Source organism: Passer montanus, unplaced genomic scaffold (assembly GCF_014805655.1).
Source record: "Passer montanus isolate IOZ18808 unplaced genomic scaffold, ASM1480565v1 scaffold118, whole genome shotgun sequence".
Lineage (NCBI taxonomy): Eukaryota > Metazoa > Chordata > Aves > Passeriformes > Passeridae > Passer > Passer montanus.
Window position 1 is genome coordinate 360762 of NW_024358500.1, and position 19293 is coordinate 380054.

The following is a 19293-nucleotide window of genomic DNA, read 5'->3' on the forward strand; positions in this document are numbered from 1 at the left end:
GCAGAGACTCATGTTGTTTGCTAATTAATCACTTGGCACAAGGGAAAACTTAAGAAGATCAATTGTTTCTGGGGCAGTTCTGCCTTCACTTAACATGCATGTCCTGAGTTCCATGGTAGAGTGGAGAAAGTGTAAATCCTAGAATTTACCAAAAGTAAGCAGCTACACTATCTGGCTCAATTCTGCAAGGTCAGGTATTCTTTTCCAATGCCTGTAGGGAAAGATAAGCTTACATCAGGAAAGATAACCTATCTTTCCTGACCTAATGACTCTTAACAGCCTTAGGCATTGGAATAAGGGGCTGGGGAAGCTACTGAGGCTGCTTTGTGTATTTAACAATCCTGCAAAGCTGCCACAGGCTAGGAAAACTACCTTGGAGTAGTTCCCAGTGGGATTTCAAGATCCCTGCCATGCTGTGAGCATCTCTTTCAAACAAGCAAGGAAGAAAAGCCTTTTCCAGATTGTTCAGACCCTCTTGTTACAGCTGTCTGAGACCGGGCTCATATATCCAGGGTAATTACAAGGCATCAATCATACAGGCAAGTAATGGGAAGGCTGGGGATCAGACACGCCTGTCTAGCCTCAGCAAAGCTTTTGGTGCTCAGCTGTTCCCAGCAGGTTTCTTCATACCTTGCCCATTCAGCACAGAAATGAACCAGCAGGAAGCAGTCAGGAGGTTGGCCACCCACTGAAAGGCTTAATGAAGAGCTGATGGACCTAGACAGGGGGAGGGGGTGGGAGCCATGTGGAAATCTGCCCCCCCTCCAGGGTAAAAGCCAAATCTAAACATAAAGACCTGTGTTTGCACCTACCCAAGCCAGACTTTGAAATCAAAAGGATCCAGCACCCACAAACTTGGGCTCTTGTCTAAGACTGGTGTCAAGGGGGGAGTATGCAAATACAATCTCCTGTCCAGGGAATAAACACTGAGTAAAAGGAAGGCCTCTAAGGCTTTTTTGACCTTTAATCAGAACTCCAGCAAAAGCATGATCCAGAGAAGAAGAGAATGCAACCTCACAACTGTAAATTCTCTGTTTGTGTTGCTAAGGAGGTAAGATACAAGTCCTTTAAAGAGGATCTTTCACTAGGTACAATCTCTTCCTGGTTGGTCTTTGGCTGTCATCCTTCTGACTGGCAGCACTGCTTTTATTGTAAGAGCAGAGAGTTCTTTCTTGACAGCACAGGACCACCTCTTTGTTGTGACAGGAGCTGTATCCTCCACGTGTCCTGAATTGAGCAGCAGCTGCAGGCAGGCCCCTCCATTCAGCAGGATCCTTTGTCCTTACACTGGAATGCTGTGAGCTGCCACCACCTTCGAAAGGCCTGAAAGAGGAGTGTACAAATCAAACACTTGGGTTACCTTTGAGGGGCTGCAGCCATTCTTACAGAGCCCATAAACACAGCTTTCCTTCTAGCAATGGCTCTGCCAGCTGCCTTACCCTTCACTCAAAACCCTTCTCTGTCTCTCCTGGAGCCAACATGGGGCATGCAGACTACAAATCAATGTGAGAGAAGAAAGAGCAATGCCCTCTAATTTCAGTACCTGCTCCTGTCTCCTTAAAGGAGGCCCTAATCCTGCATGAATCTGCGGGAGGCAGGCAGAGGAGCCGACTGAATATGAGTTCTAAGGCTCTGCCTGCTTGCTCAAATTCATAGTGATTTGCTTGCCCCTGGGTGCACAGTCCTCCTGCACCAATGTGGAGCCTGTTTCTTCCCTGAGTGGGGTCTCAAGAGGCAGGGGATTAGGGGATTAACATCACTAATAACAGCAGGGAAGGGGGCACATGTCAGGGAAATTGACTCCTGACACAAAGCTTTGAAAAACACCCAGAGATGAACCCATGTAAAGCTGGAAGCTTTTTTCCTTTTTTACTGGCAAGTCTCATTCCTTGATGTATTCAACCTCTCCCTAAGCAAGTGCATTGTGCAGGGAGAGAGACACAGGGAACACCAGTTGTTCCTTTGGGGTGCTTTTTGTACCACTGAGGTCCACTTTAATTGAAGAAGGCATAAATGCTTACCTGAGACAGGAGGCTCCTGGCTTCCTCCTCCAAAAGATTCTGCACCACACAGCTTTGCAAGTATCTTTGTCTCCACACCCTCCAGGCCTTTTCTATCAGCCGCTGCTGGTCCTGCCAGGAAAAGAAGCAGCACAAAAATTAATTGGGCTCTGGCAGGCAAATTACCTCACTTCCCTCCAGTCCCACCTTGTTCCCATTGCTTTCCTGAGTCCCTCTTAAAAAACTTTGCACTGGTAACAAACAGAGTGGACTAATAACAGAGCTCTTGCTGAGCTACTCTCTGCAGCAGAGTGTGGCCAAGTCCCAGTACCCTGGCGAGAGGACAATGTCCCGTTGTGCTCCAGCACAGCTCCTCAGTGAGGCTGGCATGGTGCCAGCCTCAAACGATGACAGTATGGATGTGCTCACACTATACAGGCAGCATCTTGTGACCTGGGCAGGCCAGAGCACATCTCACACAGCTGATGCCCAGGAACCAGGCAGAACAGGGCTATGAACAGAAATGACAGCTCTTGGCAAACTGTGGATACCAGTGGGATGTATCAGGAACATGAGGACAAAGATTGTAATAACTGCTGTGAACTTTTTGCACTGTCTACAGCCAATGTAGACAAATCCCATTTCAGCTTCCCATCTGTAAGGGCAAAGCACAACTAAATCTGTGGCTATGCCAGTCTGTCAAGCTGACATTCCAAGAACAACAAAGCAAAAAATAGCCACAGCAGTAAATCAGGATTTTTGGTGCATTTGTTAAACCCCCAGGTCTCATCTCCCAGGATGCATGTGAGGCTACAGGCAGAGCAGGCTTGCCCAGTAACACCCATCACTGCCAGCCCAGTGGCACTGGACACTCACCAGCACCTGAGCCAGCCTCACCACCTTGCTGGATTCCCTCCACTGATGGCACCCCCTTGCCAGACAGAGTGGTTTCCTGTCATGCTGGCACCGGCGCCGCACCACTGTGTGATGCCACCTCTTCAGATATTTCCTCCTGCAGGCAAAAGAAGCAAATAAGCTGTACCAGCCAAACAAGGGAGCCCTCCCAAGAGGGTAGCAGCAAGAGGAAGCCCAGAGCCCTGCACTCCCCTCCCCCAAGCCACTTCTTAGCCTGTTCCTCCAAGTCCACCTCTGCTGCATTCTCCTGGATCCTTGCATGTGCACGAGAGGGTCCTACCACATCAGGTCTCTCCAGCAACCTTTCAGCCCTGTTTTGGCTCCTGTAGATCACCAGCCAGCGCTGAATGGCACTGGGAAAAAGTCCAGTTGGTGCTGAATCCTCTCTGCCTCTTCTGCTTTCTAAGAAACAAAAGAGGAATCACACAGGAGCTCACCTTGGAACTAGAGAGGGAGACATCAGAGCTGCCATGAGCCCTTAGTCCTTCAACTCCTGAACACAAAAGAAATCAACTGAGTTTGATTGCCATGAGCTCCTACTCCACAGTGGAATCCCAGTCACTAAGCTGGTAAACACCAATCCCCTTTCCCTCACACTCCCCACATGGGTCTGTGAAAGAAGACAGGAGGGAGAATCTTACTTGTGGGCCAAGAGAGAGACATCTTTCTGCTTTTCCTGACACCTATGAGGGTACTGCACTGCCGTAAGCACTGGGAAAAGGCAGCTGCTCTGGTCCAGTAGTTGCAGGCCTGCAAACAGAAATAACACAGCTGCAGCCAAGAGTAAACACAATGCACACAGCACTCACACAAACCAGAGACAGGCTCACAGCTCTGCAGGTAGCTTAATGTGCTAGACCCCAGGCTGGAAACTGCACAGATGAGATCCCAGCAGGACTGACTCAGCCCTTCCAAATCAATGGACTTCTTTGTAGTTTGCTAGCTGTGAGTCTTTTCAAAAAAGCTGTAACTCTGGCAGCTCACTCTGCTCTGCAGGGACAGTGATTATCCCATCTTATCTTTGAGCAGAGAGGAAGGAGTGCTCTCATCTCTCTGGTCAAAATGTCCCCTTTCCTTATTGCTGTGCTCCATATGGTTGTTGCAATCAGTGCCAGATTATGGTGATGAAGTTGTGTGCACAGGCTGTGAAAAATTTCACAGCAGGGACTAAGCAGTCACCACAAATCAAACCAGGTTTTTATACAAGCCTTGTCACACTATCTCAGTGCCTCATGACTCACTGAGTTAATAATAACTGTCTCATAGGGACATTTATCTTCTCATACTTAGGGAGCTTTATCTTCTCTTACTTGTTTGACAGTAGCCACAGATCCCAGGCGCAGGGCTTGCTGTCCTCTTGCAGCCACTCGCCAGCGGTGACAGGCTTTACCTGGAGAGGGCTCCTGCCACTTGTGGTTTCTCCCTCCTGGCACTTGTTCAGCTCTCCAGAGTTTGTCCCTCCACTTTATAAAGCTCGCAACCAGGAGACGGTGCTCTCTGACTCTTTTAAAATAAGAGAGGGCTTCCTGCTGCCTTAGTTTACAGGCAGTGACCTGGGCCCAAGCGACAAGGCACCTGAAAAACAGTTCCAAGCACAGAAAAGAAGCAGATGCCTAAAGTAACAATTCCATGTCAGACCAAATTTCACCTTCTCATCTGCCCTGCAGTATCCCACATAATGGCCAAAGCAAGCCAAAGAGCATTCAATAAGAAAAAAGCCTGTTCCTATTACTCCTACAGTCAAGATTTATGCACTGACCTCTATTCTATGTATTTTTCCAGTGCCTCATCTTTGGGAGGTGCAAGCTCAGACTCTTCAACTACCTTTGTGCTGAAAATCTGCCCTCATTTTACTTCAAGTTCCCAGCACTGTTACCTCCCACCTGCTCAAAGCCTAAGAGATTCTGCTCCCCTCTGGCCATTTTAGCATTTCCTCCTATTCAAAGGCCTCTGCAAACTGAATCCCATCTTGTACTATGCTTTCCCTTTGCCTACAAACCAAATTATTTTCCTAGGCTGCCTTGCCAGTATATATACTTGGCCCCCACACCAAAAGAAAAAAAAAATTAATTAACCAGTCTTCAGCCTATCTCTGTGCTACCAGCTGACCAGAAAGATGGTGCTTGATGAAGGTCTTTTTATTTTTCCATTATGGGATGACAGTAAAACTGTTAAAATCTCCTTCAGCATGGAACCCAGCAGATTCGTGAAGTCTGCCTGCAGCATTTATGACAGCAGCTTGTTGCCAAGATTCAGATTTTGTTTCTTGGCTGTCACAAACCAAGGCCCTGCGTATGTGGGATGTACAACTAGAATCTTACAAAGACAATTTTATTCCAAAAAGACAACAACTTCAGGAGTTACTATTATCAGCACTGTAAATCTGCACCCACAATAATCTCTCTGTATCTTGCAGGCTGATGCACAGGAGGCCAGTCTCCCTCTGCAAGCAGAGAATGCAATCTGCTTTTAATTCTAGCTTATCCTTTTGATTCCTTGTTCCATTTGGACCTTCATTATGCAAATCACCCCACTGCACCATAGGGCAGAGGTGTGAAAATCCTGTGCCTGGCAGGCTTTCTGGAAGATCAAGAGAAGCTGTTCCAGGTTATCCCAGCACAAAAAATGCCCCCCTCAAAAGAGACAGAGCTCATCCAAGTGAGAAATTAGAAGCACTCTCATCAAAAGAGACTCAGAAGGAAGATTAAGGGTGGAGACATACTCAACAGGAAGGAGCAACATTAAGGGCTTCTCCTAAACACAATTCCCATGAGGGAGCCACACAGATTTGCAGAGGACAATGCAATTGGGTGGGGTAAGTGCAGAGTCTAAACGTCACAGCCACCAAAGTTTTACTGGGTTTTTAGTTGCTCTTTCCTCTGCAGATCTTTGTGTCCTATCAGTCTGAACCTGCAATTCAAAAGAAAACCTGATAGGGCCAAACCTGCACTTCTCATACCTTAAATGAACCCTTGGCATAAATAATCTTATTCATTCTTATGCTCCTGAATTATTTTAGAGAAACACTTCAACAATCCTGGTGCACTACAGCTGGACACTCCTCTGCACTTCAGGCAGGCACTGTCCTCATACAACATAAACTACAAACAAAACTGTTTCCAATAAGAAGACCACTGAACACAGTTAAGAGAGAAAAAAACCTAAATTCTTGTGGTTTTGGGATCTGTCAACATAACAAAGACAGACTACAGCTTCTCCTATATTGTAATAAGGTGAGTTGAATATCATGCTTTTCCCTTCATAAGCTTTATAGTGCTTTGCTGCAGTAACAAATCAATCTCAATTTTTCACATTAAATTAAAATCAACACACTGTGTCCAGAATCCTAAAAGACTAACTTTGTAAACATCACATCTCTGTAAGCTCTCTGCCCACTACTCGAAGACTCAAAGACAGACTACAGCTTCTCCTATATTGTAATAACACCAAGATGAGTTGAATATCATGCTTTTCCCTTCATAAGCTTTATAGTGCTTTGCTGCAGCAACAAATCAATCTCAATTTTTCACATTAAATTAAAATCAACACACTGTGTCCAGAATCCTAAAAGACTAACTTTGTAAACATCACATCTCTGTAAGCTCTCTGCCCACTACTCCTTTCAGCAAATACTGAAATGCAAATAAGGCTTTCAAATTTGAAACTGCACAAATTTGTTTGCGTCTCTCCCTCGCTTAGTGCACAAATATCACCTTGCATAACTAAGACTGAATACAAGTTCTGGAAGGAAAAGGATTTTTGAATGGGAAAAATGAGGTGAGGTGTGAGGCTTTAGGTAAGAGACCCCACAATACAGACATCCTCAGAGAAGTGCTCCTACAGAAGCTCCATTTATACATGAGCTATCCACACTTTCAAATCCAAGCTCTGCTCTTAACCCAGTGGATACTACTACATAAATTGCTCTGCATGCAGAGCTTCCCTTGGAAATGCTTTGAGAGCAAGAAACAAACCTGCGCAGGAGAAAACGTTCCCAGAATAAAACAGCATATTTATCTCTCCCTAGCTTAGTGCACAAATATCACCCTGCATAACTAAGACTGAACACAAGTTCTGGAAGGAAAAGAAGTTCTGAATGGGAAAAATGAGGCAGGGTGCTCCTACAGAAGCTCCATTTATATATGAGCTATCCACACTTTCAAATCCAAGCTCTGCTCTTAACCCAGTGGATACTACTACATAAATTGCTCTGCATGCAGAGCTTCCCTTGGAAATGCTTTGAGAGCAAGAAACAAACCTGCGCAGGAGAAAACGTTCCCAGAATAAAACAGCATATTTCTGCTTCCTTGTTTGGTAATACCATGTCTGCAGGACCAGCCTCTTCTTCTCTTGGCAGCTGTGCCAAGCCCATTGCTGCTGCAGTTCTCCCAGAGCATGCTTCCCTGTGAGAGAGCACACCTTCCTGAGCTCAGCCCAGTGACTGCTTCTCCATCACAGAGTGCAGACAAGAGCAAAGAATACATCTCCTGCAAACACCAAATGGGACCAAACTTGCTAAGATTTCCTGTCCTCTCTTTAGCAGCTAAAGAGACTTTTCAATTCACCTGTAGTTTTTTATTTGCAAGGCAGTCAGACCTTCTTTCACATTTTCCCTGCAAGAGATCACAGATTACTTCCACTCTTATCTGCAAGGCCGTTTTCCACTAAAAATTGGGAGTTTTTCTTCCCTGGCACAGTGCAGGTACTTAGAGCATATGGAATTCCTTGAGGGATCAGGATTATTAAGCCACCCCAAAAGATACACCCTGTTCCCAACCTGACTGCTTGGTCTGAGGAGACATACTCAAACTTGGAATGCTGCATGGAAGTCCATTTAACTCCCCAGCTGCTAAAATACTGCTTGAACACTCTTGTGCAGGTAGAAGTGTCAAAGGAGCATCTTCCCTAATATAAAGCACAACAAAACAGTAGGTCACACATCCTACTGATAGCCAGAAGAATGCAGTGACACATGCTCCTACCAACTCCTGGAGTAATATGTGCCTTTCCTGAGGAGCAGTGCACAGAATTGCAGCCAAAAGTGTGACTTTCTCCATCCCAACTATTGCCAGGGCTTCTCTCTCCTACAGAGACAAGTGATGCAGTGGGATGGGGTAACTCACTTTGCCAGCAGGAATGCCAATGCCACAGAGCATCAGCAGCCATCTGGTGAACATGACACCTGAACCTCCGGTCAGCTTCCACCTTCTGGGCCAGTCTCCTTTTCCACAGGCTGAAAGCCATCTGGACACAATGAACTCCATGTTTTAGGGCTGCTGCTGCTTTTTGGTTCTTATTTTCCATGACCAGGTGGTGCCAGCTGAGAAAGGCTCTGAGAAGGACAAAGTTTGCTGCACTGACTGTAGGAACAACTCAGAGATACACACCTTTGTCAAGGAAAATTTAACAACGTACACACGAGGGAGTTTTGGAAACACATCTGATCTGTTAACATCCTTTCCCCATTAAATATCAGGGGACATGATGGACAGGTGTCGTAGGTTAAGAAGGAAGTGAGTTTTTTGGGGGCTTGTGGTCAAACCAATCAGGGGGGCACTGGCATTGTGGCAGCCTCAAACCTTGACAACAGGACAAGATGTTCTCTCCTGGCTGTGCCAAGCCTGTTGTGCTCTTCAGCTTTGGAATCATTAGAGCAAGGCCAGTTCAGTGGATAGGAAGTTACCAAGACTGGTTATCAGCAGAGCTGGGCTTGCTCTAATTTGTGAGGCATTCCATCAAACCAGAAATTACTGTATTCCCACATAGTAATTTTGAAGCTGGAAAAACCCCAAAATAATGGGCTGCAAAACTCCCACTGAAGACAAAATTAAATAGCTAGAGGAAGAATTTTTTTCCTTTTTTTATTAAAAAAAATGTAAAGCTTTCAAAACAGAGAGCTTCAGGAAACTTCTGGGAAGCATGATCCCTACCGAGAGAGCCGAATGCGCCTGCAGTGCTGCTGGGCCTTCAGGTGATGTCGAGTTTGAGCTGACCAGACAAGGAAGCACCTCTGCAGGCAGTACTTCTCTGCTTGCTGCCAGCAACTCTTCACCTCCTTGTCAGAACTGCAGCCCTGTAATCCAGAAAGGCAAAAAAGGGCCTTGAACTGCTGTTCTGTCAGTTACTGCACGCAGCTCAGCCGTCCCTCCTTGCCACTGTCACTTGTGTGATTGCCCAGCTCCATCACTAACCCATACACCCCACATGAACACCCAGACATGAGGGTCTAACACATCCTTTTTAAATCCTTGACACCTGCCCTACTTCTACTCAGCTGACAAATGGTAGGGAAGAGTTACCCTGAAAAAAGCCTCAATCTCCCAAATCTTCTGTTTGAGAGAGAAAAAAAATAGCAGTGAGACCTTCCATATGTTGATACTGAAATGCAAAGGCTCTTTGCTAAATTTGAATATGCAGAAAACACTTGTATATTTACATTTTACACAACACTTTCTAGCCTTACCTCTTCCCATGCAGAGTAACTGGTGAGAAACTGGGAATTATTATCTGGACTCTGAAGCACTGAAGACTGGAACTGATTTCCCACAAACCAATTTCTTCTGCAAAACAAAAGCATTGGGTGAGGAAGGAAAGAAAGAAAGAAGAAGATAAAGTCCCCTGGAAGGGTGGTGTGACATGACATGAGAGATTATCCAGAAGGAAGGAATTCAGCCAGTTCAAACAAGGGGTCACTCCTATCAGCATCCCGAAAAACCAGTCTCCAACTCACCCAGATCCAGGGAAGGAGGTCTGCAAGCACAGCTCCCCACCCAGCTCAGCTGGCAGCTCTGTGCACTGGTGGAGTTGAAGGAAAGAACTGTGACCTGACATATGTGTGACATCCTCAGCATTCAGAAGGGAGGAGAAGCCATGCTGGCTGCTGTCACTAAGACTGCATTCCTGCAGGTATGAAGGGAGGAACACACTGTGAGGTGAGTGTCCTCTCAGTGGAAGAACCCAGCTAACAGCTCTGACCATGCCATTTACTCCTTTTCTTTATCAAGGATTCAGGCAAATCCAAAATGCATCCAAAGGAATTGCAGGCTAGCCATGACACCACTGGAGAGCAAACATCTAAGTGATGGGAAAGTTATTTCTATACTAAGAATTTCCATACAGAATCCAGAAATACATGCATTTCTATACTGAGAAAAGAGGAAATGAGCATATGCACTGTCTCAGTGAGGAAGCTCTTTATATCTCATCCCTTCCACCTTGCAGCCACAAACAGAAGCAACTGTACACGGGAAACTCACTAGCTCAGCTTCCCACATCTCTAATTGAAGAACCAGAAAAGGTACAGAGACCACTGACTTTACACCTTTAGATTTCATTTCAGCTTGAAGACCCCACAGATTCAGCACTAAATTTTAAACACAGTTTGCTGATGACAATACCATGTTGAAGCAGAAATTTTCCCCTGAAAAATCCCAGCAATTTAATACCTCAGAGCAGTCTAGGTGTACCAAGACCTTCTCACCTTTTCCAATGAGCTTTGAGAGATCAGAGTAGCTGGTGCACTGCTGTCAAAGCCAGATGATGTTGAGAGGTCCTCAGAAAACTGCGTGGCAAGAGGCTCCTCATAGACAGCTCTATGCAAGTGCTTAGAACTTTGTTCAATTGTCTTCAGCATGAGATACTTTTGGTGCCATAATTTCAGAGTTTTTCTGAGTTTACACTGCTCCAAAGTCTGAGAGAAAGAACTGAGACAGAAGATACTGAGACAGTAAAGTGAAAGAAGAACACCAGAGGGAGTGACTAGCACAGACATGATGGACAATAGATGGGTAGAAAGGGCTCTAGCAAAAGGTTCAGGAAATCAAGTGGACACTACTAATGCGGGCAGGGCTCCAGGGACTGGCTCTTCTGCACTCACTCAGCCTTGTGATGCTCACACAGCCTTGTTTTCCACAGTAGATATACTCTCTGCAGCTTCAGTTTTTGACAGAAGTCATCAAAAGAATAGACTGTTTTCTCCAGAAACTGTCTCTCTCCAGTCCATGATGGCTGACCTTCATGCCTCTTTGTCACAGTCTTGTCAGCTACTGAGCTCATAACTGCTCCTTAACCAGTTACATAAGGGAACAAGAGATTGTCTCAAGGCATTCCAACTCAGCCCAGCCCAACCCTCAAATTGCTCCTTTTCAGCAAGGTTTAAGAGTTTATGTTTGCTTTATGATGCAGAGCAACAAACCTCCCTGTAGCTTCACTGACACACCGAGAACCAGTCCTCTGCCCACTCTGGTTTGTTCATACCCTGTATCATCTGAGCTCCTCTGTTTTCAGTGTACAAGAAGAGGAAGGAACCTAAGCACCTCTAAAGCTTAGATTCTGCAGACCCCAAACTGCTCACCATAATGCTGCCTCTTTCGTAGGAAGAAGAGGTTCACCACTGCCTGCTTATCACCTCCTCTGACCCGCAGCATCTCAACCCACTGCTGGAAGTGCTTCCTCAGTGATACTGCTCGGAGATGGGCCAGGTTGCACCTGTCAAGTGCCTTCTGCTTAACAGTCTCCTTCCATGTACTGAAGCACCTGAGAATACCAAAGGAAAATGTTGAAAAACACTTATACAAGCTTATGTGTCTTCCTGAGACTAGGTTTAGTTCAGGAAAGACAGACACAAGCTGTCCCCTGAGCTTCTATTTGTTTATTTCAGTAAAAAAACTGAGTCACTCTCAGAGCACAACAACACAATGGCTGCTCTTGGGTTTGGTCTTTCAGAACATCAAAAGCCAGGACAAAGAAGTTTTGGCAGTGCACAGGAAGCAAGTCATAACATGTCTGGCCATAGCAGTTTCTTTTTATGTTTCTACCTCCACCTTCATTAACTCCTAAAACAAAAGGATAGATGGCTTTAAGATGGAACAATTATTACTGTCTGGGTTGGCTCTGTTATTCCATGGACTTTCACAGAGAACAGATTTTTCACATGAAAACCAGATCTCATCAACTCACCGGGAGACCAAGTTTCTTTGGATTTTAGTTTTCAGTGTTAGAATCTCTTTCATTTCCAAGCTTTGGGAATGCCACATCCAGAAAATGTTTCGTAGCTTCTTCTTTTCCAGCAGAGCACGAGCTTCCAACAGCCTGGCTTCCTCTTTGCTCAGCAGCTCCTTCTGCAGGCGCCACAGTCTGAAAGCTGCTGTGTCGCAGGGCAGGAAGAGATTGACAGGAAGGGAAATAGCAGAAGAACTTTAAACAACTTCATGTCACACAGCAAACGTTCCCTGGCTTAAATCCAAGCTGCCAGAGGAAGGACACTTAAATAAGGCAGTCACATTGCTGGAGCAACACATGCTGCAGCTGAATTCATACAAGGAATGAGGCAAAACTTGTATGACATGGTGACTGGCCATCCTCCACTATCACACATACTGGTCCAGCTACTTGCATTCTGAAAGAGCTCAAAGCAACAACTAGACACGAACCACAAAAACTGGTGGAACAGTGAATACCTCCAAGGCTATGGAATGTGTGCTTACCAGCCAGCTGTCTCATGTCTCTGATTGCTTCAACTCTCCAGCAGAACTCATCTCCTCTCTGTGTATGACGAAGCTGTGTCCACAGTTTTCCCTCCATCCTGGAAGAGCCACAAAGATGCCTTAACATCCAGCTGTCCAAAGAGGCACTCACAGAACAGAATCCAGGGTTCTCCTCTCTCTTTTTGTCTCAACTTGTTCTTCTGCCTTCAGAATTAGAAGGCTCAACAAAAGGCTTTTCATTTGACACCTCTACTGCCAAACTACTGCTAGAGACCTAGTATTGCCTCACTCCAACCTCATTTACCCCTTTATCACATATGCAGGTGATAGCTGAAGCAAAGAATTAGTACAGGAGTATTTCTGTCAGACACTCAGACTGTAAACACTGGTGCACAGAAGCTCTGAAATAGGACTGCTTAGTTCTTAACATTAAACTGCTAATTCTTGCAGTGTTTATCCACAGCAATAGATCCAAGGACATGGAAACAAGCCTGCCATAATTTGAGAAAAAAATTTCCCTGTGTTTGTCACCCTCCCTTTGTCCAAGATAACAGAAAGAGAATAATCTCTGCTTACCTATGAGCCTGCTCCATTTCCTTTGAGTATCCTGTTGCAAGCTGATGCTGAGCTGAGGTTGTCATAGTGGCTAATCTTCCTACTCCAAAAATCCCTGCTGATGAACTTTGGGTAGAGGAGTAAGGCTCAGGCTGCAGAGCTTCCTTCTTGCTCTGTTTTGCCATAGCTTTCTTCCACTGAAGAAGAAACCACATGATTAGAACAAACTGCAGACAGAGTATTGGTACCAGGGTCTACATCACGGAATTTCACCCAGGGTACCCCTTTCCTCCTCCCTATCCAAACAGGATTTGTGCCTTCTCTGACTGCACAACAGAAAGTTCATGGCACCACTGTCCCTAGCCAGTGCTCACCCTCTGGAAGCTGGCAGCTAGCAGAGTTGAAGCATGTCTCTGCTGGGCCACCTCCAATTGCGTCCTCCTTTGGTGCAAAATCCACTGCAGAGCACCAAAGCCCTTCTGAAGCAGCTGGTGTCTGTAAAGCTGCGTGGCTGCCCTCTTCCAAAGGATATGTCTCCTCCAGGCTTGGAAACACCTTGTTAGGATTTGTTTGTCACACAAGTGGCAGAAACTTAAAAATGAAAAACAGAGGTGAGTTCCTGTTAACAGAAAGGAAAGTTAAACCAGCCAGGAGGTGGCAATCAGAGTTCAGCCACCAAGTTGTAAAGAGGTTATTTCAACTCATTCTCTCTAAAGAATGGAAAACATGCAATCTCACACCAAATTAAGGAATCACTGTTGCTAAACAGGTAGCAACCTCATTCACAAATTTGAATTGCATCTCATGGATAAGTCTAGCTCTTGATCTTCTCTAACTGTGCAGAGTAGCACTGACGATACCAACACTTCTTCATTTCTAGCAACAACCAAGGCTGAATTTAGAAGATAATATTGAAAAGATACAATGAGCACATGGAATTTGCTGCACTGAAGAGTAGCACTGACGACACCAACACTTCTTCATTTCTAGCAACAACCAAGGCTGAATTTAGAAGATAATATTGAAAAGATACAAAAATTATATTTCAGGTCATGCTCCATTCTAAATGACAACCCTTTGAAAAGAAGTGGATGCAGCCCCTCAGCCAACCACAGCAGATAATGTAGGCTAAGTCCTAAAACCAAATGTTCCTAGGGACATGGCTCCTTAGCCACTTCCCAGAAGTGCTCCTCAGTTAACTACCAGCACACTCATACTTAAACACAGAGGTTTTTTTACCTTTGCTCATTCACCTTCAATGACCAGAAGCTGTTCTCGGAGGTCTGGAAACAGACAAGAGACAGTAATTCACAATTATTCACACTGCTCCACTCTATTGAGGAATTTGTCTTTGTGGCACACATCATTTTGGATGGAGACCAGAGCAGGACTGCTTCAAGATCATGCATTATGTGGGATGCCTTGGACACTGCTCCCACACCATTGCTCTGTGAATATTCTTATATACTTCAGACATAAAAAGGCAGAAAAAGCCTGAAATCACAGGGCACTGCAACAATGCACAGAGTAAAATCCAGTTTAATGCTTTCCCTCAGCATGCAGATCAGAGAATATAAACAGGTGTTTACAATCCCAAAACAACCAAGTTGACAAGCTGGTCTTTAGGAAGAAACACATGAGATGGAAAGATGCATACGTTGGGATGAAGGAGGACTGTAAGAGACAAGATTCTGGCTATTCAGTGACAAGAAAAAAGTATAGGACATGCATCCCCATCACTTGTACCTCAACTCTGCACCTCTAGCAAGTGGCAGAAACAAGCACAAGTAATACCTGTGAACAGAGATGCTTCACAGTGACCACACCCTCACCTCTCTGGGCACAGTTTTCTGGGTCTGGTTCCCTTCTTCACAGCACCATGGTTCTTTGGCATTCCTTTCTACAGAACATTCTTCAGACTGCTCGAGATTGCCATCAGCTTCCAAATTCCACTGGCTGCTTTGGTAGGAGTATTTGTTTCTCCTTCCTTCTCTGCTCATGTTCATACAATCTACATCAGAATGTTCATGAAAGCCTTCTTCAGCCGCTGTACCCAAAGGATTGGACTGGCTGCTGCCCACTGCAGCCATTCTTCTGGCTGCTTGTGATCTGGAGTGACATACCTCCTCTGACTCCTTGCTGCACTTAACATGAGACTTGTTGACTCCTACAGATTTAACACTAAGCTGCTGGCCTGGTCTAAACTCTTTATCTCCAGGATGAGAAGCGATGCTCACACACACTTCTGTAGGAGTCCCACACATGGTTACACCAACATTCCTCTGAGCACCCCCCAAATCTGTCTCCAATAACACCTGCAGACCCTCTGCATCCAGACTGGCTGAAAGGTCTTTCTTCCAAGACTCAACACATGGAGACCCCCCATTAGGTGTCTGCTCTCCTTTAACAACCTTTCCAGGAGAATTACTTTTTCTGTGAGCACAAAGACTACCAGTTTCCAGAGATGGCTTTACCAGGGACTGGCATCTGAAGAAAGGGGAGCAATTGAAGGAGGAATCTGCCTCTGTATCCACTAGCCTGCCAAAGCCCATTCCAGAAGCAAGGGTATGTGGTTGGATGCCACCTGAAATTTTGGTTCTCCATGTGTTAGAGCCAATGTATCTGTATCTGTAAGAGCCAGAGAGAGGCTCAGCAGGACTGAAGTCTCTTGTCACTGCACTAAGGCTCCAGTCTTTAGCAAATGGGACACTCCATTTCAATCTTGCCTGAGCAGCACTGGTTTTTACTGCAGCTAGCTGTTCTCCCATGGTCAGGATACTGGGACCTAAGTCATCAGGAGCAAAGCATGAATGGCCAATGACTGGAGAAGACTCAGACTGCAGTGGGAGGGAACTCCGTATCCCCATCAAAGCACTTTCTTGCTTAAGCCCCTGGACTGAACAGTACAAGCTAGCAGAAATCTGTGAGGATTGCAAAAGAGACTAAAAAGACTCCAGATTAGACGGATCAAGATTCCCCAGGGTCAGGGCTGAACTGTGACAAGTGTTCAAACTTTCACTTGAGCTCTTTAAAGAAAAACCCACCACTAACTCATGCCTAAGAGGGGAATCTGCAGCATGAGATGACAAACATGCACTGACCACTAAAAGGTTCACAGGATTCATACAAGAAGCAGCAGAAGGCTGATGCTGTTGGCTTTCCACCAGATAGTCACAATTCTTGCTCCTTCTTTCTGAAGAGTGATGGTGAACAGTGGGTATGGAGCAGCTACTAGCTGCCTTTGCTTCCTGATGGTGGTGTTGAGGAAAGTCAATACTCTCTCACTCTTCCTCCCTTCCAAAACACAAAAGCCTCAAGGTGAAAGTGCCTCTGGCAGAGATACACAGCAGGGAGGAGTGACAAAGCAAGATGGGGACTCTGTGAACTACACACTTGGAGCTGTGCTGCTGCAGCTAGAGCACAGATTACTCTGCTGCAGCAAGCAGGAACTGCAGAACTGGCTGGCAGTGTCTGGGAACGGCTGAGAAGGGCAGGAGAGATTAGTCTGTCTTCAGACTGGGATCTCTTCCCATCTGACAGAGGTGTGGTACACACCTAGCCTGTGCTGCTGTTTCTGGGCTTTTACCAAATGCTGCAGCTTCAGGCCAAGAATGAGAAATGTCTACTCCACTTCTAGTGCCCAAATACAGATTGAAATTCACGTTCTTCTGAATGTTTCTTTGGTCTGAAGAAAAACAAGAAGAAATATAAGCAAAGGACTGCGAGTATTTCCTATCTCATCTTGCCTAGTTTGCAAAAGCCTTTGGGTACTTTCCTTGTGAATTTCTTGTCTCTGATCCACCAGCCTCAGTCCTGAAAGTGTTATGGACACTTCCTGTTTTTCAGCAGACAATCGTATCTGGCAGAGCAGGAATAAATGAAAAGGACAGATTCAGTTTTCCACAAAAAACCTGGAAAACAAAGACTTCCAGCATTATACACCAGCAGCCTCAGAAGGAGTCTGTTGCTAGCAAGGCTGAATTATCCCAAGTTCAAGGCTACACAGACTTATTTCTTTTTGTCTGCACTAAAGGATGAAACCATGCTTACACATCCATAAAAGCCACACTGTCCCCTAATCTGGAAAATTTACAGCATAGCTGGGAGACCTACTTTGCAGTCTAGCCACTGAGTCTGATGGTTATACATATAACATTCATGCTGAAAATGGATTCTTAAGTTGCTGCTAACAGACAAGTGCAATTTGAGAGGACTGTGGTTCCATTCCCTCAGATTTTAAAAGCAAGTTGTCAATCACTGTCATTCTAACCACCATTCTTTTCCACCTCTCTTTTAAAAAATGAAAATGGTATTGTATAAAGACACACACATCTCTACCATCTTAAGCCCCCTAGTCAATCTGAGAAGAGACAGCAACGAAATCAATGCCCATTGTCTTTTTCAAACACATTCTAATCCCAGAAAGCCTCTTGCCAAATTGCACTGTTTCTAAGCTGTGTTTATCTCATTCTCTTCTAAAAGAACATTTGAGGCTTAGTTGTCCCTGTTTGTAACAGCTCATTTTTCCCTCTCACATGCAAACTCCTTCAGTAATCACCACAATCTGGGGAGCAAACACAGTTTCTAAAGCAGCAGGAGACGGCCAGGCGGTGCTGCAATTATCCCTGGGAACTGCTGTTACTGCCTTTCATGTATCACCGAGGGTGCCATGAACGGAAAGATCCCATTATTTCTTCCAGACCAGCTGAAGTTGGCAACTACAGAGTGAACAGACAAAGCACAGCTGCCTTCCTTAGGGTGCCTATCACTGCATGAAGTATAACCACAAAATGCAGCGGACTGGTGTTGCACCGCAGAAATATCCAATCAACAAGCAATGTATCACAAAAGGGTGTTACAAAGGATTTAAATTGCAAACCACGTTTTTCAGTGTTATTTTGCTCTGTGAACACCCAAAACCTGGCTCTGGACTACCTTATCCTCAAGAATCTGGACACAATCTATTTTCTTGATAATAATCTATTTTCTTGATAACTTGTGATTTTTTTTTTTTTAAACTCTCCATTTCAATTCTTAGTGCTAGGTACCAGGTTCTCAACACATCACCATGGTTATTTCAGGTGCTGTCCTTCACCTCACTCATTCCTAATTTCAGTCTCATTGAGATCTGGAAGAAATAGTACCCTTTCAGAACCACGTTTGTCTGCCTTCTGAAATTGCTACTCAGATCTTTAACATAACAACTTTTAAGCAGTAAACTGCAAAATCCATGACCAATGGATTTTATATTACTTTTTATGATTCCAACTAAAACATTTAATGCATGTTTACTATATACACACTTTGCAGCAACACACTAATGCATTAAAACCTGAAATAAATTCAATTAAGCAAATAAAAATTAAGATGATCAAGTTATTTCTGTTGTTATAAGCAAATAAATAGCACAGTTAATGAAAAGTAAATCAAGCTCTTTCAAGCAAATGCCATTTCAGCAATATGGTAACAATGCCCGTAATAAACACATTTAAGCACACACAGTGCTTATTTCCCGATCCCCGCAGATCAAGACTGATTCATATCATACTCCAAGCAGGGGTTTGCTCCAAAATCACACTTTAGCTGCCTTAGAAAGCAGTTTTTTTTCCTAAACACTGCTCAGCCTTGCAAACCAAACCAACCATCACCGCGGTCGCATGACGCCTGTGAGATCAACAAGCACACCCAGCGCTGCCATCCGTGGGTGAGGAGCTTCTCACTCCCACTTCGGCATCCTGGGACACCGTAGGTGTCCCAGGATGCCGAAGTGGGAGTGAGAAGCTCCTCACCCACGGCCCAAGCTCCACTTACCCACTCCGAGAAGCAGCGGCCGCACTGCTGGGCCCCGGGGACTCACCACACACGCCCTTCCTTCACGGCCACAGCCACCCCGAGCCCCCTCAGAGCCCGCTCCAGCTGCGGCTCCATAAGCAGCTTATCCCCCCCGATTAGGTTACAGATGGCCGGGGAAAGCCGCTCTGGGCTAATTAAAGCCGGGGAGAGGGGGGCTCAGGGCGGGCGGGAGCGGTGCCTGTCCCGGGCAGTGCCTCAGCACGGCCGCCACGTCTTCCTCCCCAGCGCTGAGGGAGGAACCTGCCCTGTGCTTCATCCTAGGGAGCTGTCTGCTCACCGCCAAAACCCCGAGCACAGCAGGACCCGAGGATTTAAAAAAAAAATTTAAAAAAAACCAAACAAAACCAGCATCACACCTTCTGGGTGAGGAGATCTCGCTGAGAACGCCACGAGAGGCCCACCCAAGGCCATGCTCTGGCACAGCAGCTCCGTGAATCCCCTCACGCCCTCCTGAACCAGGTACAAACGCTCTCCTCCTCCTCAGC

At 45.5% G+C, this 19293-nt stretch overlaps 1 protein-coding gene across 1 annotated transcript; it reads right to left on the minus strand.

Annotated features, from left to right (window-relative positions):
• Positions 1-127: 127 nt before the first annotated feature.
• CUNH1orf167 (chromosome unknown C1orf167 homolog) lies at positions 128-18685 on the minus strand. The gene is made up of 19 exons (XM_039697434.1): positions 14195-18685; positions 13330-13546; positions 12977-13152; positions 12401-12498; positions 11874-12060; positions 11269-11450; positions 10792-10978; positions 10396-10618; positions 9646-9815; positions 9379-9475; positions 8846-8988; positions 8039-8247; positions 7174-7318; positions 4226-4490; positions 3557-3665; positions 3113-3317; positions 2877-3012; positions 2022-2132; positions 128-1323 (listed from the first exon to the last, which is right to left on the minus strand). The coding sequence occupies exons 1-19, from the start codon at positions 14362-14364 to the stop codon at positions 1264-1266; spliced, it is 3090 nt and encodes a 1029-aa protein (XP_039553368.1). The 5' UTR covers positions 14365-18685; the 3' UTR covers positions 128-1263.
• Positions 18686-19293: the final 608 nt, after the last annotated feature.